We start from the raw sequence: 27,493 nt of genomic DNA, 5'->3' as shown, positions 1-27,493 counted from the left end.
GAAATTCAACATAATGCAGTCATAAATCAAAGAAAGTTTCATGGAATTTTTGATATGTTACTTTAGTTTATCAATTCAATTCAATAAACACTTCTATTCCATGTAAGGCACTGTGCCAGGACTAGCAGAACCACCACCACAACAACCAGAAAAGGTTCCTGCCAGGATCTTATAGTCTCTTTATGTTCTAAATGCTAAAGAGCAAACTCTCTCTACCATATTGATGTTGACTGACTGCTTCATTCATTATTGTAGTAGAAGTTCCATAAAGGTTGGGCCTTTCCGTTAGATTCTTAGCATCATGTTCTACAGTAGGTTCTTGGTAAATGTTTGTGGAATGAATGGATGAATGGCTTCCTTGCTTCCTTTCTCCATCACTTCAATTTTTTTTCTTTTCTGATGTTTGAAATTCACACGGGAAGACATGCTAATAGCGGCTAATTGTACAGGTATCCCTTCCACATTACAACTTTTCCCCATTGTGGTTCTGATATATCACAGGTTAGCATAAGAAATTAAATGGAAATTTGGGGGAGTTTTGCAGAAGCTGCAAGTGAAAGCAACCACAAAGTAGTTCAAATATAAATATATTTATTATAAAACTGATAAGGACAGAGATGAGACTCCAGCCTAAGGCTAATAGTGAGGAAAAAAACTCATGACATCAGTTGAAAAGTTTCTGCAATGTGAATGGAATTTAAATTTCTTCAGTGAAGATGACATGGCTATCTGCTCTTGGTTCTCACTTCCCTCTGGCTCACCCTTAAAAACTTGCTCTGTTTGCTCCTTTTCCTCACATTCATTCTATCTCCCTTGCCCACTTGTGTGCACCGTCAACAGATTTTCTAACTCCCATCTTCATTTTGAAAGTCCCAAGTACTTGCTAGTGTCACTAACACTGCCAATGTTTTGCTTTGCTTGGCAAATGTGTCTCCTTTTCTCAGTACTAGTCCTTCATTCAGTGCCTAGGAGTTAAGCATTTCCTTTTGTGCCTTTGACCCGCAAAATTCTGGGAAATATAGTCTTTGCTCTTCTTTAATACATGTGTGTATATATATATATACATATATATATATGTACATATATATATATATGTATATAAAGGGTCTCTAGCATGCCTACTGTATAACATTCAAACCCAGGGTCATGAATTAGCATGAAATGTCTTTATAAGGACAAATCAACAACAGATTAGAGAAACTAAAGAATTATCTATATGTTTATTTGATATATGCACAAATATAGACCTTAACATTTAAATTAGGCAGTATGTTTATTTTTGGAATAAAGGAAATATATTAAAAATTTTATTTATTAAGCCCTTACTACATGCTAAAGATTGGCTTAGAAACAATTCTGCCCTCCATGATCTTAAATTCTAATGGAAAAAGACAGTACATATTGGTTAGAGGTGACCAGAGAGGGGAGTTTTTTGGGGGGAAATGGGGCTGGGAGGAAGGTACATGTACAGACAGATGGTGAGATGACATAGGTAGTTGGCTGGGTTGGTTGTGAATGTAAAACATAGTTTAGGGTCCAAGACTAATTAGTAGATATAGTGGGTTGTACGCTAGTGTGTACACAGTCACTAATTTAATGGGTTGGATTTTGAGTCAGGATTTCAAAAAAATGAGTGGATTAATTTTCTTGGGGGCTATGACACATTCAAGAAGATTGTTGGGTATGGAGGTTCAAGTCTCAGAACTCGGGTGTGGAGATCCAAATGGGTTCAAGCAGGGAGGAGAGGGTAGGCAGAATCAGGCAGATGGTGAGATATCTAACTGGCTGGAATAGGAATGGGAAAGCATATCCTGGGGTCTAAGGTCAACAAGTAGATCTTTGGTGGAACGAGTGGGCAAGCTTTACTCATATCTATTGTTTCTCTAAATAATAACTATACCTTTGATATTAGAATAGTGTATAAACTTATCTTTAAGTATTTATAGATCTCTTTTATTTGTTGCTTAGCTTGTTTGAATTTGTTCTTTTAAATGGTCTACTTAATGAAAATACTTGGAAGAATTTTAATGAAAAAAGAGACTAATTTCAGCCTTTAATGCTATTGCTACATTGTATTAAAATTTACACACATAGTCTTTCCTTCAAAATAGTGCAGTTTGGAGTTAATAGATTTATGTATAATTTATTTAATTTGTATATTTTAATGTTTGTGGTTATTAAGTTTATAATGAAGTTTATTTATTTATTTTTAAACAGAAGGATCCCTTTGGCAAAACTTTGAGTTATTACATCTATGGACAGGCTAAACTGCTTCCATGCTGATACAGAGTGATTTTTCTAACAGCTCATTATCAGGCAACGACTGAATGCACTTTGGGTTGAGAATGGAAAAGGAAATTTGAGTGTAAGAAAATAAGAGCTCTAAATATTAAATGATCTCATTTAGGAGAATCAATGAAACATAACTAGCTTCCATTATATAAATTGCTGAACATGGGATACACCAACAAATAGGTCACATTCTCATCTTACATAATGGTTATAGTACAATATGATTAACTCTTGAGCAGGAGGTCCCTTTGTTGTGTATGGTACCCTAAATAAATTGTCCAAAATTCCTAGATAAATCCTTAAAATTTTTACTCATTTAAAAATTTAAAAATTAGTAATAGAAAGATTAAAATAAAATAAAATAAAAAGTGACTACTAGAAAACCCAGGAGACATTAATTAACCTGGAGATTGCAGTACTTGGGAATGTCATTCCTCATGAGAAACATGGAAATGGGTTCCTATTTTGGAAGACAATTTCACTGACCCAAGTACCACAAAGCTCCTGCAGACCAGAAGAGGTCATTTGACTTCCAGTCTCATCATTTAACTGAAACTGCTCTCTCCAAAGTTAAACCATTGATCTCTTTCTCTTTTTTATCTTAAATCTCTCTGGTGCCCAGCACCTCAATAATGTTTGGTGGTTGATTAATTATTATTACAAAGCATCCCAGAAACTCAGATTTCAGGGCTAAATACTTAAAAAAAAAACCCTTACCTTCCATCTTAGAATAAATACTGTGATAAGAGTGATAAGGGCCAGACAATGGGGGTTAAGTGACTTGCCCAGGATCACACAGCTAGGAAGTCACTGAGGCTATATTTGAACCCAGGTACTTCCAACTCCAAGCCTGACTCTCTATCCACTGTACTGTCTAGCTGCTCTCAATAATCTCTTCTGTTCTAAATCTGACAGTTATTTCCCAGGTACTCACCCTTCTTAACTTCTCTGCATTATCTGACATTGCTGACCATCCTCTCTCTTACTATATCATCTCTGAATTTTGCTTGTAAATGCTTTCTCTTTTACAGTCCTTTTTGCTGGTTCATCTTTCATATCACATCCCCATCATGACTATTCCCCAAGCCTATGTCCTTGGTCCTTGGTTATTTTCTCTCTCTATTCTCACTTGATGACCTCATTAGCTCCCGGGAGTTTAACTATCATTGCTAAGCAGATGACATGTTTGCATATCTGTATGTATTCAGTACCCCTAGTCTTTCCCTAGAATGTCAGTCCTGCATCTTCCAATGCCTATTGGATATTTTAAATTAGATGTTTTATAGATATTTTAAACTTGTTTAACCCAGAATTCATGATCTTTTCTCTAAATCCTGTCCTCTTCTAACTCCCTATTTCTGATATTGACTTCCATCCTTCCAGTCACTTAAGTTCCCTGCTTTGCTTTATCCTTTTCCCTTCATCTCTTGTCAGCCCACATGCCAATTGGCTACCAAAATGGGTCATTTTTACCTCCACAATAGCTTTCACATCCACCCTTCTCCCTCTATTCATAGAGTTCTCAAACTAGTTCAGGCCATCCTCATTTCTCACTTGGACTACTCTAATAGTCTTCTAACTGGTCTCCCATCTCAACTTTCTTTCTTCCCAGATTTATTCCCAACAGTTTCCAGAGCGATTTTCCTCGAGTGTAGATCTAACTAAGTCATTCTCCTACTCAGCCAACTCCAATGGCTCTGTGTTGCCTCTGAAATCAAGTTCCTCTGTTTAGCTTTTAAAGTCCTTCACAAAACCTAGTCCCTCATCTACTTTTGCAACCTTATCATACATTACTTCACCCTTCCAACATTCTTGTTCAGTCATGACCAACTCTTTGTGACTCCAGTTGGAGTTTTCTTGGCAAAGATACTGGAGTGGTTTGCCTTTTCCTTCTCCAGCTCATTTTATAGATGAGGAAATTGAGGCAAGCAGGGTTAAGAGACTTACCCAGGATCACACAGTGCTGATAAATGTCTGACATCCAGATTTGAACTCAGGAAGATAAACCTTCCAGTCTCCAGGTTTCACACTATCCAATGTACCACCTGGCTGCCTTCCAGTAAAACTAGCCTTCTTATTCTTTCTCAAGCCTGACACTCCATCTCCCATATTCACACCTGTAAGTCATAACTGGAAGGTACTCTTACCTCCCCATTGCTTCTCAAAATTCCTTATTTCCTTTAAAACCCTGCCTGGCACCTTATATATGAAACATGTTACTATTTCTCCTTTGCTCCAAGCGCTGTCCTTCCCAATTTGTCTTCTGTTTATTTTGTATAATATTTGTTATTCATGAGCATGCTGTCTTTTTCTAAAAGAACATAAGGTCCTTGAGGGCTGAAATAGTTTTACTCTTGCCTTTTTATCCTCAGTACTTAGCACAGTGCCTGACACATAATAGGTGATGAACAAATGCAAGCTGACTGACTGTGAAAGAAGGGAAAAGGAAGAGGAAAAAAGAGTAAGAAAAATGAGGGAGGAAGGAAGAGAAGGTAAGAAGATTTTTTACAGTAATAGAGGCTGAAAAAGCTTGAAATTGGAGCCAGGAAAAATTTCTGAATTGTTTTCCATTAAAAAAAATTAAAGCCCTGGCTTTAAGTTTAATTCCATTACCTTTCTTCTTACCCTACATTCAGTCAGAAATCTATTTGTTCAATTTTATCTCAACTGATTTTAGTCCAGATCCATCAATAGTACCAGAACAGAAAACTGTCTCCCTGAAATGATTGGACCCAATATCCATAAATGGGAGGGTGGGCATGGGGGTGTGCTTCAGTCTTCTTTTTTTGACTTCGCACTTTGAGGCCAATCAGGTTAACTTCCTTTGAATCCCAAGCAATAGTCAAAGCATAAAGTAAGAGAAGCCATAGCCTAAGGCTAAACTTCAAGCTAACTGCTCAACAAATCATGGCTGCCATTCTCCCACCCCCCCCCCCCCCACTAGGTCTTTGTATAATGAGCAGGAAAAATATTTAAAAAATAAAATCGTTCACTAATGTAATGTACTTTGCTAAAAGACAGCTTCTGCAGAAACAGTAGAAATCTCTTTTCTCAGTCTTGGATTCTCTGAGCGTATATGGTAGTAGAGAGTATATGGTAGTAGATACTAATGGAGGCAGCCTGGTGAGCAAGGCAAAACTCTGACAGTTCCAGAGAGTAAGGTGCTATAGTAAATAGAGCAGTAGGCCTGGAATCTAGCTTGAATCCAGTATCAGATGCTAAACTAGCTGTGTGATCTTAGATAAGTCCCTTAACTTCTGCCTGCATCAGTTTCCACATCTATAAAATGGGGACATTTAATAAGAATTCTGAAAGCACAACACATTTTTAAATTTAATTTGCAATATTATTTTCTCCATCACTTTTTAAAATCTAGAGTCAGCAAAACAATAAACCAACCCTTGCTTTGTAGTTTGTCTATTTCAGAGGTTTTATTTTATTTATTTCACTGAAAACTTAATTGGCACAGTCAGTATGAGCTGGCACTAGCACATACTGACTCCTGACTGCAAGTAAAAATTACAGGAGTTATTTTATTCCTCACTAATTATTAAATATAGAGCTGGGAAAGAATCCTGGTTTCTGGGGTTGCTGAGAGGAAAGCACTTTATAACAGATTGTCAATGTCTGCCCTCATTACTACTCTTTGTATCTCTCTTGTAATAGGGCAGGAGTGCAGGGGCTGCTAGAGGTGTTGCATCCTCTCCCAGCCCTAGAAAGTCAACAGATTAATTGGTAGAAAGATACTGCATGAAGAGAACATGACCCACCCGGTTAAGCACTGAGGAAACCAGGGAGGTCCCAAAGAGGAAGATGATAGTACAGTTGATAGAGTGCTGGGTCTAGAGTTAGGACCACCTGAATTTAAATCTGGATTTTGATACTTCCTAGCTGTGTGACCCTGGGTAAGTCACTTAACCCTGTTTACTTCAGTTTCCTCATCTATAATGAGCTGAAGAAGGAAATGGAAAACCTTTGATCCAATATCTTTGCCAAGAAAACACCAAATGGGGTCATGATGAGGTGTACATGACTGAATAAAAACAACAAAAATGTACTAAAAAAAAAGAGAAAGAAATATACTTTTGTAAGGACAAGAATGGGAAGTAAACAGAGGATATCACATAACAAAAACTAAAGTCCCCTCCCCAAAATCTTTCATTCTTGAAAGGCATAGAAAAGTCATGTAAATGATAATAAGCATATGAGCCAAATCTTTCTGCAACATACAAATAATGTTAGATAAGAGTCTTGGGCAGAGTGAGTGACCACCTAGTTCCTCTCTTTCCATGAGGAAGGAGAAAACAGAGAATCACATCTATTGAAAATTAATTAAGTCCTTCAGATCAAACATGAAACCTGAAAGGTTGTTAAACAGAACTAATTGCCTTCATCATATGGGGCATTCTTAATAAAATGAGTAAATAACAAATTAGTCAATAACATTTCTCTATGAAAAATGAACATTTATGCCACAAACATCAAATTCTGGAAGCCAAGCTCTGAAATTCTTACTCAAAGACTAACCTTCCTTGCATTGTTTGACAGCTGTATTCCTGATGTCCTGGGAGCCCGCCAAAGTGGAACTTGGCGTACACAAAAATTGCATTTGAACCTACCAGCATTTAGGAAAGCAAAATAAAGGTTTAGCAGGGTTCTTTTTTCTTCTTCAGAAATGTTTGGAGTAACATTCTGTCTAGAGATGATTTAGAAAAACTAACCAAGTTTGCCAAGAGATTAAATGAGTTTAGATAATTTGCATGAGGGATAATGGTCCACAAAAATTCCATCCCTTAACTCAGCTTCAGAAGGCTTATGGACCCAAGCTTTGTGGCTTGTCACATGTCTACTACATCTACCTCCCACCACTAGGGGAATCTGAGGATTTAATAGTGAGAGGTCTTAGAATTCCTTTATTTATTTAACAGACCAGAAAATGAAACCCAAGAAGTGATTTTCTCAAGGTCAAAGAGGTAGTTAGTTTCTGAGGCAGAATCTGAAGTGAGGGGTGATGGTTAAAAATTCTGAGCCTGGGTTCCAGATAAGTCAATTTATTGATCAGGCTAGCATTAATCAATAAATTAACTAGTCAGTGATCTCAGTGATCAAAGGCAAATCCATTCAGTATCCTGAGTCATTAAATACAATTTTGGAAGATCATTATTTAGCCTTCCACAATACATCTCTAATTGGCGGATACTAATGAGAAAGTGGGCTAATATTTTCCATTCCCTCCCTGATACCTTCATGAAATGGGGAAAATCCTATGCCTGATCATAGGATTCTAATATCCTTGCTGAACTAGAAGAAGAAATCAGGTTAAGTCCAGTTAAGACTGACTTTCCCCTGTCTATCCCATTGGGACATTGCCACACTGTTCCCCCAGACATACTTTGCCTAAACTAGTTTTTATTTACAAGAAAAGATTTTTCTCAATCTTAATTATCCCAATTTTTGAAGCCTCCGTGGGACATGGAATGTGAGGGCATTTTTAGGATGGTCAGGGACAAAGGAATGAGGAACAAGGCTTACTGAACCCAATTAGAAATAAAACAATACGGGGGGCAGCTGGGTGGCTCAGTGGATTGAGAGCCAAGCCTAGAGATGAGAGGTCCTGGGTTCATTTCTGGCCTCAGCCACTTCCTAGCTATGTGACTGTGGGCAAGTCACTTGACCCCCATTGCCTAGCCCTTACCACTCTTCTGCCTTGGAACCAATACACAGTATTGATTCCAAGATGGAAGGTAAGGGTTTAAAAAAAAAATAAAACAATACAATCAGAGCATTATTTAGAAATAAAAGTGATACATCTTCTCATAAGCTACCCTTACTCCAAACCTAGAATTTATCACTTTTACAATTGCCTTGAAAGTGGTGTGAGAAGCCAGGAAATTACTGCTCTATAGTCATGGCAAAAGGATGGGCTGCAGAGACAACTGAGATACCTTACTCTTGTTGAACTCTACGTATTCATGGGCCATTGTCCAGGATGGCACAGAATCACTGAAACTAAGAGTTGGAAAAGGCCCCAGAAATCATCATTTTGCTTCCTGTTTTTGTTCTGGTTGAAACCTAATTATGTCTTTAAAAATATTTAGAATTCAAAGAACAGCTAACCCCAATACTATACAAACTATATGACATAATAAGCAAAGAGGGAGTTCTACCAAATTCCTTTTATGACACAAACATGGTACTGATTCCAAAACCAGGCAGGTCAAAAATGGAGAAAGAAAACTACAGACCAATCTCCCTAATGAACATAGATGCAAAAATCTTAAACAGGATACTAGCAAAAAGACTCCAGCAAGTGATCAGAAGGGTCATCCACCATGATCAACTAGGATTTATACCAGGGATGCAGGGCTGGTTCAATATTAGGAAAACCATCCACATAATTGACCACATCAACAAGCAAACCAACAAGAACCACATGATTATCTCAATAGATGCAGAAAAAGCCTTTGATAAAATACAACACCCATTCCTACTAAAAACACTAGAAAGCTAGGAATAGAAGGGTCATTCCTAAAAATAATAAACAGTATATATCTAAAACCATCAGCTAACATCATCTGCAATGGGCATAAACTAGATGCATTCCCAATAAGATCAGGAGTGAAACAAGGATGCCCATTATCACCTCTACTATTTGACATTGTACTAGAAACACTAGCAGTAGCAATTAGAGAAGAAAAAGAAATTAAAGACATTAAAATAGGCAAGGAGGAGACCAAGTTATCACTCTTTGCGGATGACATGATGGTCTACTTAAAGAATCCTAGAGAATCAACAAAAAAGCTAATCGAAATAATCAACAACTTTAGCAAAGTTGCAGGATACAAAATAAACCCACATAAGTCATCAGTATTCCTATATATTTCCAACACAGTTCAGCAGCAAGAATTAGAAAGAGAAATCCCATTCAAAATCACCTTAGACAAAATAAAATACTTAGGAATCTATCTGCCGAGACAAACACAGGAACTAAATGAACACAACTACAAAACTCTCCACACAACTAAAACTAGACTTGAGCAATTGGAAAAACATTAACTGCTCATGAGTAGGACGAGCCAATATAATAACAATGAACATCCCACCCAAAGTTATCTATCTATTTAGTGCCATACCAATTGAACTTCCAAAAAAATTTTTTTACTGAATTAGAAAAAACCATAACAAAGTTCATTTGGAAGGACAAAGGATCAAGGATATCCAGGGAAATAATGAAAAAAATACAAAGGAAGGGGGCCTTGCAGTCCCAGATCTCAAACTATACTATAAAGCAGTGGTCATCAAAACAATTTGGTACTGGCTAAGAGACAGAAAGGAGGATCAATGGAATAGACTTGGGGTAAGTGACCTCAGCAAGACAGTCTATGACAAACCCAAAGATCCCAGCTTTTGGGACAAAAATCCACTATTTGACAAAAACTGCTAGGAAAACTGGAAGATAGTATGGGAGAGATTAGGTCTGGATCAACACCTCCCACCCTACACCAAGATAAACTCAGAATGGGTGAATGACATAAACATAAAGAAGGAAACTATAAATAAATTATGTGAACATAGAATAGTATACATGTCAGACCTTTGGGAAGGGAAAGACTTTAAAACCAAGCAAGACATAGAATGAGTCACAAAATGTAAAATCAATAATTTTGATTACATCAAATTAAAAAGGTTTTGTACAAACAAAACCAATGTAACCAAAATTAGAAGGAAATCAACAAATTGGGAAACAATCTTCATAACAAAAACCTCTGACAAAGGTCAAATTACTCAAATTTATAAAGAGTTAAAGCAATTGTAGAAAAACACTCAAGCCATCCTCCAATTGATAAATGGGCAAGAGACATGAATAGGCAGTTTTTAGCCAAAGAAATCAAAACTATTAATAAGCACATGAAAAAGTGTTCTAAATCTCTGATAATCAGAGAGATGCAAATAAAAACAACTCTGAGGTATCACCTCACACCTAACAAATTGGCTAACAGAACAGCTATGGAAAGTAATGAATGCTGGAGGGGATGTGGCAAAGTTGGGACACTCATTTATTGCTGGTGGAGTTGTGAATTGATCCAACCATTCTGGAGGGCAATTTGGAACTATGCCCAAAGGGTGATAAAAGACTGTCTGCCCTTTGACCCAGCCATAGCACTGCTAGGTTTGTACCCCAAAGAGATAATAAGGAAAAAGACGTGTACAAGAATATTCATAGCTGCGTTCTTTGTGGTGGCCAAAAATTGAAAAATGAGGGGATGCCCTTCAATTGGGGAATGGCTGAACAAATTGTGGTATATGTTGGTGATGGAATACTATTGTGCTAAAAGGAATAATAAAGTGGAGGGATTCCATGGAGACTGGAATGACCTCCAGGAAGTGATGCAGAGTGAGAGGAGCAGAACCAGGAGAACATTGTACACAGAAACTGATACACTGTGGTACAATAGAAAGTAATGGACTTCTCCATTAGTCTCAATGCAATGTCCCTGAACAACATGCAGGGATCAAGGAGAAAACAAAACAAAACAAAACACTACCCACAAGCAGAGGACAAACAGTGGGAGTTAAAACACCAAGGAAGGACAACAGCTTGACTAGAGGGGTGGAGGGGATATGATCGAGGAGAGACTTTGAATGAACACCCTAATATGGAAACCAATAGCATGGAAATGGGCTCTGGGTTGAGGACGCATGTGAAACCCAGAGGAATCACACATCGCCAAAGGGAGGGATGGGGGTAGGGGAGGAAAAGATGATCTTTGTTTCTAATGAATAATGTTTGAAAATGACCAAATAAAATAAAGTTTAAAAAAATTTAAAAATAAAGTTTAATTTCATTTAAAAAACTATTCTTAGTTCCTGGGTTGTACAAAGGGCCATGAAAAAAGCAGGGGGGTGGGGCAGCTCAGTGGCTCAGAGAATAGAGAGCCAGGTCTAAAGATGGGAAGTCCAAGGTTCAAATCTGGCCTCTGATACTTCCAATCTGTGCAACCTTGACAAATCACTTAATCCCTATTACCTTCCTGCTTTCTGCCTTGGGATCAATATATAGTATTGATTCATAAGGGATTTAAAAAAGTAAAAGTTTTTTTTTAAAATATAGGTGGCAGGCTGGATTTGGCTCTCAGTGTGTTGACTCCCAATTTAGTCCAACTTGCACAGAAAAGGAATCTTCTCTGGAATACCAAAAACAAGTAGTTGCCTTGCCTCTGCTCAATGACCACCAATCTGCTGTCTCCTGAATTAATTTGATCTACTTCTGGTCAACGCTAATTGATAGGAAGTCCCTCTTTATATCAAGCTTAAATATACCTCTCTGAAACACTAATGCATTCATCCTAGTTCCTCTATGCTGAGAAAAGCAGGGAAAAAAAGTAGAAAGAGTGCTAGAAGTGGTGGCAGAGGACCTGGATTAAAATTCTGCTTCTATTTTACTATCTGTGTGACCCTAGACAAGTAACTTAGCTTCTCTGGACCTCTTTTATCATTTGTAAATTAAGACTAGGGGAAAGTTAAAATGGTGACCCTCAAGTTTTATTTTGGTTCTAAACCTGTGATTATAACTCTATTCTGTTTTCCACATGGCAGAATATCAAACACCCCAAAGTGGCTATTATGCCATCTCCACCCCAAAAGTCTTCTCTTTTCTGGGCCAGTTGCTTCATTCTGGTTGTCACCCTCTGGATATGAGTTAGCTTGTCAGTACCATTCTAAAGATCATGGAGAACCAAATGGGATATTCCAGATGTGGCCTGACCAAGGCATAATATGGCAGGATCATTACCTGGATACTGTGTCTTTCTTAATGTAGCATAATGTGACATTTGTTTTGTGTTTTGTTTTTTTGGTTGCCATATTACACTGTTGACTCACTTTGAGCCCAAAGTCCACTGAAATCCCCACAGCCTATACAGATGAATTGCTATTTAGACACACTTCTGCCATCTTGTATTTGTGAAGCTGACTTTTTGGACCCAAGGAAAAGACATTACACTTATACCGTTTCATTTAGTTCTATTAGACACAGCCCAGTGTTCTAGCCTATTAAGAGCTTTCTAAATCCATGACTGCTATCCACTGTGTTAACTGCCTCTCTCCCATTTTGCCATCTGCCAATGTGGTAAGCTTATTCTTACCATCTATGTCTGTGTCCAAGTCATTGAAAAAAGTACTAAATGACACAGAACCAAAGAAAAACCTCTGGGCCACACTATTGGTTTCCTCCCAAGCTGACAACAAACCACTAACAACTCTTCTTTGGGTCCAGCCACTAAATCACTTCCAAATCTACCCAATTATGCCAGCCCCTGGCCCATATCCTCTTCATCTTTGTTGCCAGAATGTATGAGAGTCAGGGGGAACTAAGTGGCTCACTTTGTGAGAGCTAGGCTTAGGGACAAGAGTCCTGGGTTCAAATCTTGCCTTAGTAACTTCCTTAGCTGTGTGGCCCTGGACAAGTCACTTACTCACCACTCTTCTACCTTGGAACTAATTTACAGTATTAATTCTAAGTTGGAAGGTAATACTCAAAACAAAACAAAACATATGAGAAATTCTATCAAATGCTACACTAAAATCTAGGTAATATATCTACAGCATTTCCCTAACATAGTGATCTAATAATCTTGTCACAAAGGAACATAAGGTTAGTTTAAAAGTTGGGCAAATCATCAATCTTTCTGAGCCTCAGTTTGCTTACCTATAAAACAAATGGGTTGGTTAATGATAGCCTCTAATATCGCTTCCAGCTCTATGATCAGTTCTTCCTTTTCTAGATTACTCATTAACTATTCCTTTAAAAGAAATGTCACTCTGAATGAGTCAAACTCACTGGGTTATGTTTTAAAGACTCTGCGCTTCTGCTTTTTGAAAAACAGGGTAGTATTTGCCCTACTGCAATCTTGCAGCACCTATTTCTGCAGTAACCATCCTTTCAAAGATCGCTGATGGCAACAGTGAATCTCCCTGTGTGGAGAAGATTTTTTAAAAATGCCACATACACAATTAATCATTCATCTGTCCAATATCTATGAATCACCTTCTATGTGCAGAACACTGTGGGGAATGGGAGAAGAACCAGGGAAGATTCGGAGATAAATAAAACTTAAGTAATTTCTTTCTATAATAAGTAATCTAAAGAGAGAAAAGACAGGCACAAGTAAATACATGATCAATATGAGAAAGAGGCACAATATGTCATGAGTTTAGAGGAGTGATCATTTCTGCTGCATTTGAAATGAGATGAAATGAGGTAATTTATGAATAGGTAACAATATGTGCAAAGTCAAGAAAAACTTTTTTTAATGTCATTTTTTCTCCATACATTTTAAAGGAGGGAAGAAAGTATGGAATATGGTCAAGGGACCCAGTCTGGTTGTAATTCAGGGGAGAACAGTGACTCATGATGGAAAGATATGTAGAAGCAAGATAGTGGAGGTACCTTCAGCCAGGTTAACATAGAAATTAGGAAGGTTTTTGAGGAGGGGTATGACATTTTTGGATTTTTAAATCATGAAGGGCAATCTGGAAGTCATGCATAGAGCAAACTGCAGTAAGGAAAGATTGGAAGGAGAACAAATAATAAAAAAGAAAGATTTAGCAATCTTTTTTTAGTATGGGAGAATCTTAGAACCTTAAAGTTTGAAGAGGGGCATCTAATACAACTCCTCTAGAAGGCCTGAATTAGATGGGTGTGTTTGGAAATCAAAGATGAAGACAGTGGCAGCTGAGTATGTTGGTGGATAGAGAGCCAGGTGGTCCTGGGTTCAAATTTGACATCAGTCATTTCCTGGCTGTGTGATCCTGAGCAAGTCATTTAACTCCAATTGCCCAGCCCTTACTGCTCTTCTACTTTGGTACCAATTCTTAGTGTCAATTCTAAGACAGGAGGTATGAGTTTTTAAAAAATGGTTAGTACAGATATGAGAGATACTCTTAAATCTTTTTGAGACACACAATTTTAGACATTGGTCTAAGTTGTGGTAAACTACATGTTTAATATATTTACCATCATGGTTTTAAAAAAACTGTCCGCAGGGCAGGAATATCGGATATGGAATGTAGAAGGGACCATATCAGCTTTAAGACAATTTTAGAGAAATCTGGGAAGATTTGAATGAACTGATGCAAAGTAGAGTAGGCAATTTATACAGTGACAATAACATTATAAAGACAAACACCTGTGAAAGACTTAAGAATTCTGATCAATGTAATGATTCCATAGGGCTTATGCTAAAACATGTTTCCCATCTCCAGATAGAGGTGATCAATTCAGAGTGCAGAATAAGACATATTGGACATGGCCAAGGCAGAGATTTGTTTTGCTTAACTAGACCTGTTTGTTTTTCTTGTTTTTATTTTCCCCCAATTACATGTAAAAATGTTTTTTAAACATTTATTTTTTCAAATTTTGAGTTCCAAATTCTTTCCCTCCTTCTTTCCTACCCTTCTTCACTCCCTTCCATCCCTTCTCCCTCCCTGAGACTGATAAAGATTTTACATGTGCAATCAAATAAAACATTTTTATATATTACTCATTTTGTGGAAGAGATCTCAAACAAAAAAAATGGAAAAAGAAGAAAAAAGTGAAATATAGCATATTTTGATCTGCATTCAGGCTCCATTTCTTCTTTCCCTGGAGGCAGATTACATTTTTCATCATGAATCTCTGGAATTATCTTGGATTACTATATTGTTGAAAAGCACTAGGTCATTCATAGTTGTTCACCCCAAAAATATCACTGTCACTGTATACAATATTCTTATGGTTCTGCTCATGTATTTTGCATCAATTCATGTAAGCCTTTCCAGGTTTTTCCAAAGTCATCCTTTTTGTCATTTCTTATAGCACAAGAGTATTCTATCATAATCATATACTACAACTTGTTCAGCGTCTCCCCAATTTATGGACAACTCCTTTATTTTCAATTATTTGCTCCCACAAACAGAGCTATAATAAATATTTTTATTCAAAATAGGTCCATTTTCATTTTTTTCTTGCTTTCCCAAAGACAGTAGAGGAGGGAAGAAAGTGGGATAGTGAAGAAGTGTGCCTGTGTTTGAAAATAAAATATTTAATTGTTTTAAGGTTTTCAAGTCAAACTAGAAGATTAACGTTCCTAAGACAGCTTGTAAGTATGAGAGCTTTCACATAAAGCTAACAAGTATAAAATTAGAAAATGGAATTCTGGGTTAGTAAAAGGATACTTTGGAAAAGATTGGGGCTGCAGGCCTCAAGTGAGACTTTAATAACTTCCTGAGAATTCTAGCTGTTTTTCAGAAACAGTTCTTTGCTGTCCACCCCCTGCCTCTCCAGGGCTTCCACTTCTACTTATGGATATCTTCATTTATTACTGAGTCCTCATCTCAAGGCACCAAGCTATATGGAACTTCCTCTGGCTCTAAAACAGCTTGGCCCTATGGGTTTAGTAACAATATTTGTACCCCGATTACTTGTCACTTCTATCTTTTGCCTCTGCCACCAACATTTGATACTTGTTCATATTCACTTCAGAGGATAACAGCTACGTATATTTAGAGCTTAAAGATCATTTACTTCAACATTTCCACTTTACAGTTAAGGAAACTCAGATTCCAAGAGGTTAAATAACTTGCCAGAGATCACCTAGTTAATTAGTTGCAGAGCTATGATTTGAACCCAGAACACCAAATTCTGAATTCTTTCCACTTAACCATATGGCTACACTTAAATTCAGCAAACAGTTATGGAGTGCTACCATGTGCAAGGTGGTATGGCATAGTGGATACAGAGCTAGAAAAGGAGTGAAGACCTAGGATTCTGAGTTTGGGTCCTGCCTCTGATATATATATTGCCTGTGACCTAAGTCACTCAATCTCTCAGTGTCCCAGGAAATTGTCTAATTCTGTTCATTGCAGAGCAGATTCCGATCTGCATTGGTAGAGGGAATCTTCCCTTCCCTCCAAAATGTGCAAGGAACTTGGGCTGCTGGGCACAAATGTCAACAAAACAGTATGGAATTAGGAAAAAAGATATAGATAATTACCTTCTACTCAAAGAATATTTTTAGCTAAAAAGATATTTTCTCATTTCCAGGGTAAATGGATAAACAAAAATAGCTCCTGCTCTCAGGGAGTTTACATTCTGCTGAAGTGATACATCAAAATGTACATGTTTCCTTACACAAGTGAATTTTCTAAGATTTATTTAAGAGGAAAGAGAGAACACACAAATTCATAGACACTCGCTAGCTCATTCATAGTAACTCTAAGAAGTAAGAAAATATAACATTTACCCCAGTAATGGAAAAATATCTTCTCATCTAAAAAGATTCTCTAAGTAAAGCATATTTTTCTGTGTCTGTCTTCCAAAGTATATACTGATGACAAGGTCCTTTGCCTGTGTTTTCCTTAATATAGCATTTATGATTGTAATGAATAAACTCAGCTGATGTGCTTATGACAAATTTGATGGAATAGGGCAAAATGCAGAGGACAACATCAACAAGCAGCGAGCTAAAAACAGCAAGGTTTCAGAATCCCAAAGACGGCCTCAAATTAAGACTGAGTGGCTACACAGTATCGTATGTGACATTTGGTAATGAAATTTGGGAGGGATCTCAAAGGAGCAGTAGCCAACCCTTCAAGAGTGGAGTCTGGTTTCCATGTGATTTCCAGAGAGATTATTTGGACTTTGTTTGAGACTTCATTGTGTAAACATTTATCTCCAAATGGATGACATCTGAGCTCGTTATGATAAGGGTGGTTGCAGTTTGGCAAAGAGCTTCGATCCTTTTAAAGTGGCCTTTGCCAGCCTTGGGTGGCTCTGTTGCGTTGACCTAATGGCTTGTTTTGCCTGTTGTAGCATTCTATTTTTGTAATAGTTCTTGTCCAGATTGAGCTCAAGTTCCAGTATTACGAGGGCCAAGGAGAATAATCCACCCTGGCATTTTTTTTCTGGTTGCTGAATTACAGCCAAGAAAAGGGGAACCAGTAATGTGCACCAAGAAAGGCACAGGAAGATAATACAAAGTGTACGTTTAAAACAGTCATGAACTCTATGTACTTGAGGTTTGCTGAGAAGACTTGACTTGTGCAAGAAAAAATAATACTGACATAAGACCAATGTAAGAAGAACATAGACTATAATTAATCACCATCCCAATAGTTCTTGTCCACAGTTCGGTCAAGTTTGAACTTGATCAGCAAGGATGAAATATTTTAAAGGCTATTATAGCACTACAGATTTAGAGCTAGAAAGGATCTTAAAAGGCACCTAGTCTAAGTCCCTCATTTTACAGATGGGGAAACTGAGGTCCAGAGAAATGAAATGACTGATAAAGATCAAGATCATCTATGAAGAAAGTGGCAGAGCCAGGATCCAAACTCAAATACTCTGATTTCAAATCCTGCACATTTCCCACCAAACACTACTACCTTCTTTTTAACAGAATAGCAATGACTCCTAGGTTATGGACTGCAGATTCTTGCAGGAGATATGGAGTAATTGCCAAGGGTCTGGAAATTCACATGTGTATCAAGGACTGTCTTTTTTATCTTTAGTAAGCTCTAATAAAATATAGCATGTATCTTAGTGTAATAAATAAATAAACTTTTTTATATTTTGCAGACTGAATGTCTCATACATATGTGTACTATTTTTTAAAATTAGATGTTGATCTCTTTCTTTCTGTTCCTCTCTCCCTACCTCCCTCCTTTCTTTCTTCCCTTCCTCCTTCTTTCTCCTTACTTTGACTTTTTCCCTTCTCTATCCTTTCTCTTTCTTCCTTTTCTCTTCCTTTTTCTTCCTTCCTTTCTTTCTCTTTCCCTCTCTCCTCCTTCCCTCCCTCCCTCCCTTCTCTCTCTTCTCTTCTCTTCTCTTCTCTTCTCTTCTCTTCTCTTCTCTTCTCTTCTCTTCTCTTCTCTTCTCTTCTCTTCTCTTCTCTTCTCTTCTCTTCTCTTCTCTTCTCTTCTCTTCTCTTCTCTTCTCTTCTCTTCTCTTCTCTTCTCCTCTTTTCTCTTTTCTCTGTCCTTTCCTTTCCTTTGCTTCTCTTCTCTCTCTCTTTGTGTATCTGTCTGTCTCTTTCAGGCATGAGGGTGGGTAGAGATTCTAGATCTATGATTTTATATTGAGTTCTTTGTTTTAAAACATAGAAAATAGGAAGAAGAATTCTATCCTAAATAGGTAAAATGGAAAAATCTATAAAGATGTTATCTGGGTCAATGACTCATGATGTGAAAACTCTTTCCACCTAGGCAGTTCAGCCTCCTATATACTTGTAGGCTTAGAGAGTTACATGACATACCAAGAAGTTAAGTAATTTGCCCCTGGTCATATGGCTGGCATGTATAGGAAGCAAAATTTTAACCTAGGTCATACTGATTCCAAGATTAGCCTTTTCTCCACTAATCCACATTACTTTTTTAGATGTTGTTTTGACTAATAAATTATAAATTTACTTATAAGTGTGACTGATTTCTTAGGGGCTTTTTGTCATCAGGTACTTCTTCAATCAATAGATACAAATAGTGTACTTACTATCATGTTTAGAGTCTGTGAAAACTTTTAGAGTCAAGAATGGGTCTTTATTCTATACAGTATAGTATTATTTTTCTATGTTCTTGTTTTTTAGTCATTTCAGTCTTGTCCAAATGTGTGATTCCATTTGGGGTTTTCTTTGCAAAGTTACATAAGTGGTTTGTTATTTCCTTCTTCAGTCAATTTTGCAGATAAGGAGACTGAGACAAACAGGATTAAGTGGCTTACCCAGAGTCACACAGCAAGTTAATGTCTGAGGCCCGATTTGAATTTAGGAAGATGAGTCTTCCTGACTCCAGTGTTGGCATTCTATCCACTGCAATCTAGTTGCCCCTTTTCTAATGGGTCCTCATTTTATGTAGTATAGTCTATCCTCCATAGAATATAGTAAAGATATAAATTCAGCTTTATACCACTTGTTTTTTTTTTCCATTCATCTATTCACTCATTATCAAGAAATGGTTGTTTTATTGGGTTCTTTGTTTAAGAAGAATTCTTTTTAGGAAAAAGAATTCCATCCTAAATAGGTAAAATACAAAAAGCTATAAAGAGATTTTCAGGTATCTGGAAAATGTCATTTATATTTGAACAACTTGTTGTCCAAATCTGTCAGGTAAAGGATGTTTTACTGTAGTAAAAGTCAGTCCTCCAGATTTTTCAGCTGATACACTATAAGCCACATGATTTGAGTAAGGAAGCAAAGTGCTATGTTTTGCCTGCTGCATGAAACTCTTTTCTACTAGGACATGGGAAATGAGAAAGCTCCCAATAGCCACATGCACACAACAGTGACATTTCATAGAGAGAGTGACTGTTAAAGCTGGGACCATGGAGCTCATCTAGTATAGTTCCTTTACTGACAGATCTCCTGACATATGCTCAGAATGGTTGTCATGACTTAATGATCTTAATTGATATTTATTTATCCTCCTCTTTTAATAAAGCAGATAGGCTTTGATGAAGTCATCTTTAACCACATGTGAGAACACATTTGTTGTATGTTAATGTTTTGGAAATTGAAAGTGCCACCAAAAATCTTTTCCATGAACGGATTAGAAAAAGTCTAGCCCTTAGCTTCCATTGGTGGTGAAGAGCATCATTCAAAGGGGACAGTTAGCTACAAAGCAATTTTGTAGCATACACTGCTGTAACCTGGTGAATATTTAAACACACAAATAGACATTCTTGAACTTTCGTTCTTTGATTTCTCTTTGCCACTTCTTAAGGTTGGGGATAAGTTGGATTCATTTTTTCCTCTGAAAAACAAATTTTGCTCATTTTTTCTACTAGCTATACCTATTAGGGGAGAGAGAAAGGAATACAAACTTGTTTGTTTTTCAGTTCAGAACTATCACAAATACACTTAAAATGAGCTGTTTTCCACTGACAATATTACTTAAATAGTGTTTCACTTCATTCTTGTTTCTATTACAATTTCTATGGTAGTGAGAACTCAAAATTCATATTTATAACTAATAACAATCAAGCATGTGAAGAAGTTGGAATGTTCAGAATTTCTGGTTTCTTTTTACAGAAGAAATGGTTTCGTTTTATAGCTATTTATTTTAAAGTATAACATGTTTTATGCTTTCTCCAGAAAGCCATGTTTTATTATGAGATTTTTATTTCCCTGGGTTTCCTTCTCTGTTAGTTTATCTTGTTAAGTTTTTCAGTTGAACAAATCCATACTGCATTTGCATATGCAGAAAAACAAGCATTCTTTTGCTTTTTATTTTCTCCTCCTTTTTTCTCTGTTTTCCCCTCTCCTGAATCTCAGCTCCCACTTGCTGTTTAGTAATTATCAATACTTTAATGTAGATTTTTACCGAATTACTCTAGGTACCAAATTCACTTCAATGCTCCTTCCTTTTATGCCGCCCTTTTCCCCAGTGTCTCCTTACCCCATCCTTGAACACTGGCTTAGAGCATGGAAAATATTTCTCCTTGACAGGTTTACTGTTTAACATATATCCATTTAAAAGAGTTCTGCTTTGATGGGCACACCCTCTCTGGTCTCTCTCCAAGAATTCAAGTTCCATATGGACTGAAGGTCATATTAAATTTATAATGAATTTCCCATTCTGTACAATGTTTCTACAAAGATCCTCCTAGTCACTGGCAAACAGGCTGAGGAACAAGAGAATGGCAACTAGTTAGGTCTGGGCTGAAAACCATGTGCCCATGTCAGAGACAGCACTCACATCAATGTCACCACTAAGCTTTCAAGTTGAAAAGGTCTTTTTCCTAGAAGTGGCCTAAAAACTCACAAATTAACTCCATTTTGCATTTTCTTTAGGCTCATGAATATTTCTCATAATCATTTTGGGCTCTTATGTAATGATAAATCATATTGCATACAAGCATAATTATCATACTCTCTAGAATGGAATTTAAAAAGAAAATGCCAGAAGTGACCATTTTATAAAATGTAAAAAAAGATAGAGCCGAGCCTGTTGGGAAAAAAAATGACCATCTTAACAAGAAGGATAGAATCATTCTCTATACAGATGCAGTCAGTCAGTCAGTTAATATGCATTTATTAAGCACCTACTTTGTGCCAGTCACTATGCTAAGCTCTGGGGATATGAAAAGGCAAAGGATAGTTTCTACTCTGGAATGAGCTGTGCCCAGATTCCAGATTTTTCTGTTTGACTGAATAAATTTGCTACAATGTAAGCAGCTTTCTATGTGTCTTTCCTTTTTATAAGATGGAGTAAATTTTGAAGCTACTTCCTTGTCCATAGGACTTGCACCTGAAAGGAGAAATTGGGTTTGGGATTTACATTTTTTTTCCTTGGAAGGAAGGTTCCCTTTTATAGAGCAGACAGAGTTGATTGTTGCCCTTACAGCAGATTTCCTTTCCTTCTTTTTTGATCCTGACACATGAATCCTTTGCTTCTATTTCCAACAAAACAGTTCAAATTGCCTTTCACGTTTATAGACGGGTCATCTACAATCAATTCTTTTCCTCACCAATCGCTTGCTGTCTTCTGGAGAGGATTGCTGAAAATGACTCATCAATAAGTAGACAAACATACATATAACACAGGTAATACATAGCATGTACAGATTGAGAGCAGTAGCCTTATTTCTCAGGGTACTCCTTACCTGGTTTTTGATGCAACTCCCTGGGGCTTGAGAATTGAAGATCTGGAGAACTAGCAGATACTTGAGTAGAAGGTGGGGAATCCTTTCTGGAGACTACATCCTTCAGAAGGCACCATTTGGGAAAAGAAACCATTTATACACTGTGAATAAGAAACTTTGAAAATACTATTCCCATTTAACCAAAATAGCCTTTAACTTGGGTTGTAAAGGAAGCAATACCAATTTGATTCACTTTGTCAAGTGTTCCAACTCTGAATTGGAATGAAATGGGGTCACACTTGGGACTTTTGGTGACTGAAAGCCATCACTTTTGGACTGCTAGTTAACTTCCTCTCTTCCTCCCTTTCTCCTTTCTTCCTTCCTCCTTTTCCTTCTTCCTGCTTCCTTATTTCTCTCTTCTTCCTTCCTTTCCTTCTTCCTTTTTCTCTTTCCTTTCTTCCTTCTTTCCTTCCTTCCTTCCTTTTTCCTTTCTTTTTCTTCTTTCCTTTCCTTCATTCTATTTTCTCTCTTCTTTCCTTCTTTCCTTTCTTTTTTCTTCCTTTCTTTTTTCTTCCTTCTTTCCTTCCTTCCTTCCTTCCTTCCTTCCTTCCTTCCTTCCTTCCTTCCTTCCTTCCTTCCTTCCTTCCTTCCTTTCTTTCTTCCTTCCTTTCTTTCTTTCTTTCTTTCTTTCTTCCTTCCTTCCTTTCTTTCTTTCTTTCTTTCTTTCTTTCTTTCTTTCTTTCTTTCTTTCTTTCTTTCTTTCTTTCTTTCTTTCTTTCTTTCTTTCTTTCTTTCTTTCTTTCTTTCTTTCTTTCTTTCTTTCTTTCTTTCTTTCTTTCTTTCTCTCTGTCTCTTTCTCTTTCTTTCCCTGAACTTGTAGACTCTCATTACCTTCCAAGCTCATTCTAGACCATGATCTTTTTAAAAATGGCTATATGCTTATTTTCTCTTACACTCCATTTGTATCTATAAGCAAGGAAAGGGGGGGGGAACCCCACCGACCTATAGGAAGGTATTAATCTACTTAACATTTCTAAGTACATCATCCAAAGGATTTTGTTTTTTTAATCTTACATATGCTCAGCAGAGTTACTGGCAAAAACTGTACATTTTCTTCATTTCATCCTTTCAACATCAAATACTGAGCAGCCAAAATTGGATCAGACTTCAAAGCTGGCTCTGTGCTCCAAGTCACAGAGCGACTCCTCCATTTCACATATTGAATTCGAGCAGGATATCAAAGTGCTACCAGAGAACCTCGGGTCCTCGCTCAGAAAGAGGCTCTAACATCTGTAGAAAGTGAAGTGCGCAGACAAATCACCTCGGGGAGCAGCTCGCATTTATTCTCAGCAGCAAATTTCCAGCCTTTTGATTCTTGTATTCACTGTACCTCCCTGTCTTTCTACTGAACTAAAGTTCTTTAGCCAGCCAGGGGTTTTGTCTCAAAGACTTCAAAACCTCCCTAACAGTTTCATGTGGGTACGGCTGGACTGAGCACATTCAGGCATCTTTCAGCCCAGTCTCTGAAATGAGACTCCCCTGACTTGAGGAATCCAAACTTTCAGTTACCTTATTTATTTGCTGGTGGGAAACATCACACTCCTTGGGAGGACTCTGGGTATGCCGTCGCCTAAAAAGAACAGTTACGTTTTTGTCTTTTAATGAAAGAAGTTTCAAATTGATTGTTTTCCCTCCCTCACCAAAAATTCACCAGAGAGCACAATTTTATTAAGTTCACATGTTGTTTTGTCCTTTCCCTTCTTCCCCCACCCCTATCCCCTGATCAAAAGGATATGATCAGCTTCAATTAGGCACATCCAAATAATGGGTCCTAAATATTACAGCACAGAAACAGCCAGTTCTGGGATTCCAAAAACAGAAAAAATCAACTGCAATGTTTACAACCCTGAGATGAGAACAAGTCTAGTGAGCACGTCTGCCCAGTGAGATCATTCAACATAGGATTTAGGGAGCTGGAAGCAACTTTAAAGTCCAGTTAAGTCTAACCATTTTGTGGTTGCTGTTGTTATTTGATCCTTGCTGATTCTCTGTGACCCCATTTGAGGTTTTCTTGGTAAAAGATACTGGAGTGGTTTGCATTTCCTTCTCCAGATCATTTTACAGAGGAGGTACACAATAGGTATTTAATAAATGCTCATTGTCTGGATTTGATATTACCTGGGGGGGGTGCATTTGTTTACTGAGGCAAACAGGGTTAAAAGACTTCTCCACAGCTAGTAAGGATCAGAGGCTGAATTTGAACTCAGATCTTCCTGACTACAGGCCTAGAGTTCTATCTATCCTCTGTTCCACCTAGCTGCCCATATTATTTTATAACTAAGAAAAACACTTCAGAGGAGAAGGGACCTAGTTCCTCCCCCTCCCCTAGTTAATTTAGTTGGAATCTGAGTTCCTTGAAGGTAGGGACACTTAAATTTTCCTCTTTCTATTCTCAGCACCCTGACCCTTAGTAGGTACTTTAAAAAATGCTTGTTGGATAAATTCGTGAAGAGGCTCAATATCTCTCAGTTTTAATTTCCTGAGCTTTAAAATGAGGATTAATGATACCTATAGCACATACTTTATGGAATTATTGAGATCACATGAGAGGTCTATAAGTCAATTGATAGTAACATTATCTTGTACTGCTAGAGTAATTTAAAATATATAAAATGTTTTACAAATATTCTCTCATTTGATCCTCACAACAACCCTAGGAAGTACATTGAACATTTTAAAGATGAGGAAACTGAGACAGGTACTGGTTAAGGGACTTGCCAGTAAATGTCTGAGGTCTCATTTGAAGTCATTTGAAGACCCTGATTCCAGGGTCTGTGTTCAAGCCCTGTGCCACTTATTATTGTTCAGTCAATTCAGTTGTGACTCTTCATGACTCCTTTTGGGGTTGTCTTGGCAAGGATACTGGAGTGGTTTGCCATTTCCTTCACCAGCACCATCATTTTATAGATGAGGAAACTAGGCAAACAGGCTTAAGTAAAGTGTTTGAAACCAGATTTGAACTCAGGTCATCAAGGGCTAGCATTCTATTCTTGGAGTTAATTACCTGCCACAAAGTGCTATATAAATGAAAGTTAATATTAGACTGATTAAAAGCACTATAAAAGTAGGAGAGGAGTCAGAATGATTCTGACTATGTACTGATCTTGACATTTGGTTAACATTCTTATTAATGGACTGGAGTTATAATAATGTCCTAAAGAGAAGAAGTTACCCAAGGCAGAGTACTACGGTGACAAGAGGTCACTGACCAGTGCAAACCACTCTAGAGTAGGAAGAAGGATTTGTAGCCTTTTCTCTGTCTCTCTCTTTAAGCCTTTGGGTCAATCATTTCATCCTTTCAAGCTTCCTCCTTTTCCTCAACTGTTTAATGAAGAGGTTGAACTAGATCACGTAACTATCAATGGTCTTAACTTAAACTTAAATACCCAAAAAAGCATTGAGGTAAATGAGGATGGACTTGAAGTCAGAGGGCTTGAGTCTGAGGTTCATCATTTACTCATTGTTCTCACCCTTTAAATTTTCTGGGCCTCAGTTTCCTCATCTGTAAAAGTGGGACAATAACCTATCCCTGGTTTTATGGGATTGTTGTGAAGATAAAATGTGTTCACGTCTGCAAAGCTCTTTGTATTTGTAAATATTGAAATTTATTATTTTGCCTAATGGAGATATTACTACCATTTCCAACCTTCTGTTCAACTTTGTGATCCAGTGACTCTGGCCTCTTTGTGATTCCTTCCACAAGACACTCCATCTCCTGATCTGAGCATTTTGACTAGCTTTCTCCAGGCCTGGAATTCTTTCCTCATCTCCATTTCCTAGCTACCTTGACTTCCTTGAAGTCCCAGTTAAAATCTCACCTCCTGCAAAATTTTTTCCTGATCTTCCTTAATGCTAATGCCTTTCCTCTTTTGATTATGTGCAATTTATCCTGTATATAACTTATTAGTACATAGTTGTTGCATATCTTCTCTTTAATTATCTTACTCCATAAGAGTAGGAATTAGGCTTTTGCCTTTCTTTGAATCTTCAAAACTTAACATAGTGCATAACAAACAGTAGGTATTTAATAAATGTCTATTGTCTTGACTTGATATTACCTTGGGGGTGGGGAGGTACCATTTGTTTGCAGAGGCATATAAGCAATACAACTGTGTTTAATGATGTTTCAGTGTCCTTCAAGTAATAAATACAGAATATTATAGTATATCTGGGTGAACATTCAAATTGTGGGGATACCATGTGGTCTGGCAGAGATACCCTTCTTTTTGCATCTTGGGTTTTCCAAGCTCTAGGATCTTACTCCAAACCCCTTCAAGTTCAAGGTTAATCAGGGGAATCATGGACCTTGCAGTGGTCAAGAGTTTCCCTGGGAGGTCTGCTCTAGTCCCAAGATAGTCCCTGAGGATACATGGAGCCATCAGAAAGACAGGTGGATTCTGGTCTCTCCAGGAGTCCTGAGAGGATTTAAAAGAAAACTAGAGAAGCTAGTTTGGTCCAGGAGGGGTGCTCTTATCTTCCTTCCCCAACCCCACCTCCCCACCTTTACCCCACTCAGTTTGAACATTTGAAAAGTCCTCTAACTGACATGGGCTCATAGGGACCGAATGGACAGATGACAACCCTTATGCTCTCCCACTGGGAAATGTCACTTCAGTTTCTTTTCCTCCACACTCAAGCCCTTAGGAATAATCCAACCTGCCAAATTTTGTTTTGCCTTAAACAGTGATCACACAAGTCAATTCTCTTCCAAAGTTGAACTGAATCTTAATTCCCTGCCAGTGATTTCACCAGGCATGCTGATGTCTGTTTCATGGTAGGGAGGGTGAGGGGAAGTTGTAAGGGAAAGATAATCATCAGTTTCTCTGGATAAGAAGACAACAGCATCATTGAGCCTTAGATTTGCAAATAAAGTCCCTTCAGCTATTGCCATGTTCTCAGAAACCCTAGAATTTGCAGTTACCATGGATGCCTGTGGATACAAATGGGCAGTGGTGTGCCTGTGATTGCATCACTGGGTTATATCAAAGGCTAAATGATAAAATGAGGAATCTGCAGCTAAATTCCAAATCAAGTTACCCCCAGGCCTTGGTCATTTAATAGCCTTCTTTCAGTTCTTTTAGAGAATGGTGTCTTCTCAGAAATGGTAACTTGACTTATTTAACTATTGAGAAAGTTTTATTGTCATACTCTGAATTTCAGTGAAACTACATTACACTATACTTCACACATATACACACAAACACACTCTTATTCCTTCTATTGAAAGACCTACCTCACTATTATTTTGTTATGGGGAAAAGAGAAAAACTCTAAGGAAAAGAAGAGGCTGAAAATGTCTTAGGTGCTCTCTCCTTTTAGCTTTCAGGGGTGAGGGGGGATTGTTCTGGAGACAGGCAAAGATTAGTGGCTTTACCATGGAGAAAAGCTTGTTCTTAGCTTTGTGAGGACTCAGCCTTGTCATTTCACCTAGGGTGTAATGAGGCTCCAGGAAAGTGATTCACAGGGGCTTGATTTAAAAACCAGAAGGGCAGTGTAGTAAACTTTCCTTTTTTTTAAAATTTGAATTAG

General features: G+C 37.5%; 1 protein-coding gene across 1 annotated transcript in view; it reads right to left on the bottom strand.

The window, feature by feature from the left end:
* The window catches only part of MYO3B (myosin IIIB), a 700,839-nt gene that overhangs the window by 162,803 nt on the left and 510,543 nt on the right, over positions 1-27,493 (bottom strand). The window contains exons 30-31 of the mRNA XM_056793985.1: positions 23,474-23,534; positions 21,926-22,025 (exon numbers count right to left, since the gene is read on the bottom strand). Of these exons, the coding sequence (XP_056649963.1) occupies positions 21,926-22,025; positions 23,474-23,534 (161 nt within the window). The remainder of the gene's footprint in view (positions 1-21,925; positions 22,026-23,473; positions 23,535-27,493) is intronic.

Source organism: Monodelphis domestica, chromosome 4 (genome assembly GCF_027887165.1).
Source record: "Monodelphis domestica isolate mMonDom1 chromosome 4, mMonDom1.pri, whole genome shotgun sequence".
Lineage (NCBI taxonomy): Eukaryota > Metazoa > Chordata > Mammalia > Didelphimorphia > Didelphidae > Monodelphis > Monodelphis domestica.
This window is presented reverse-complemented; position numbering and strand designations above follow the sequence as displayed.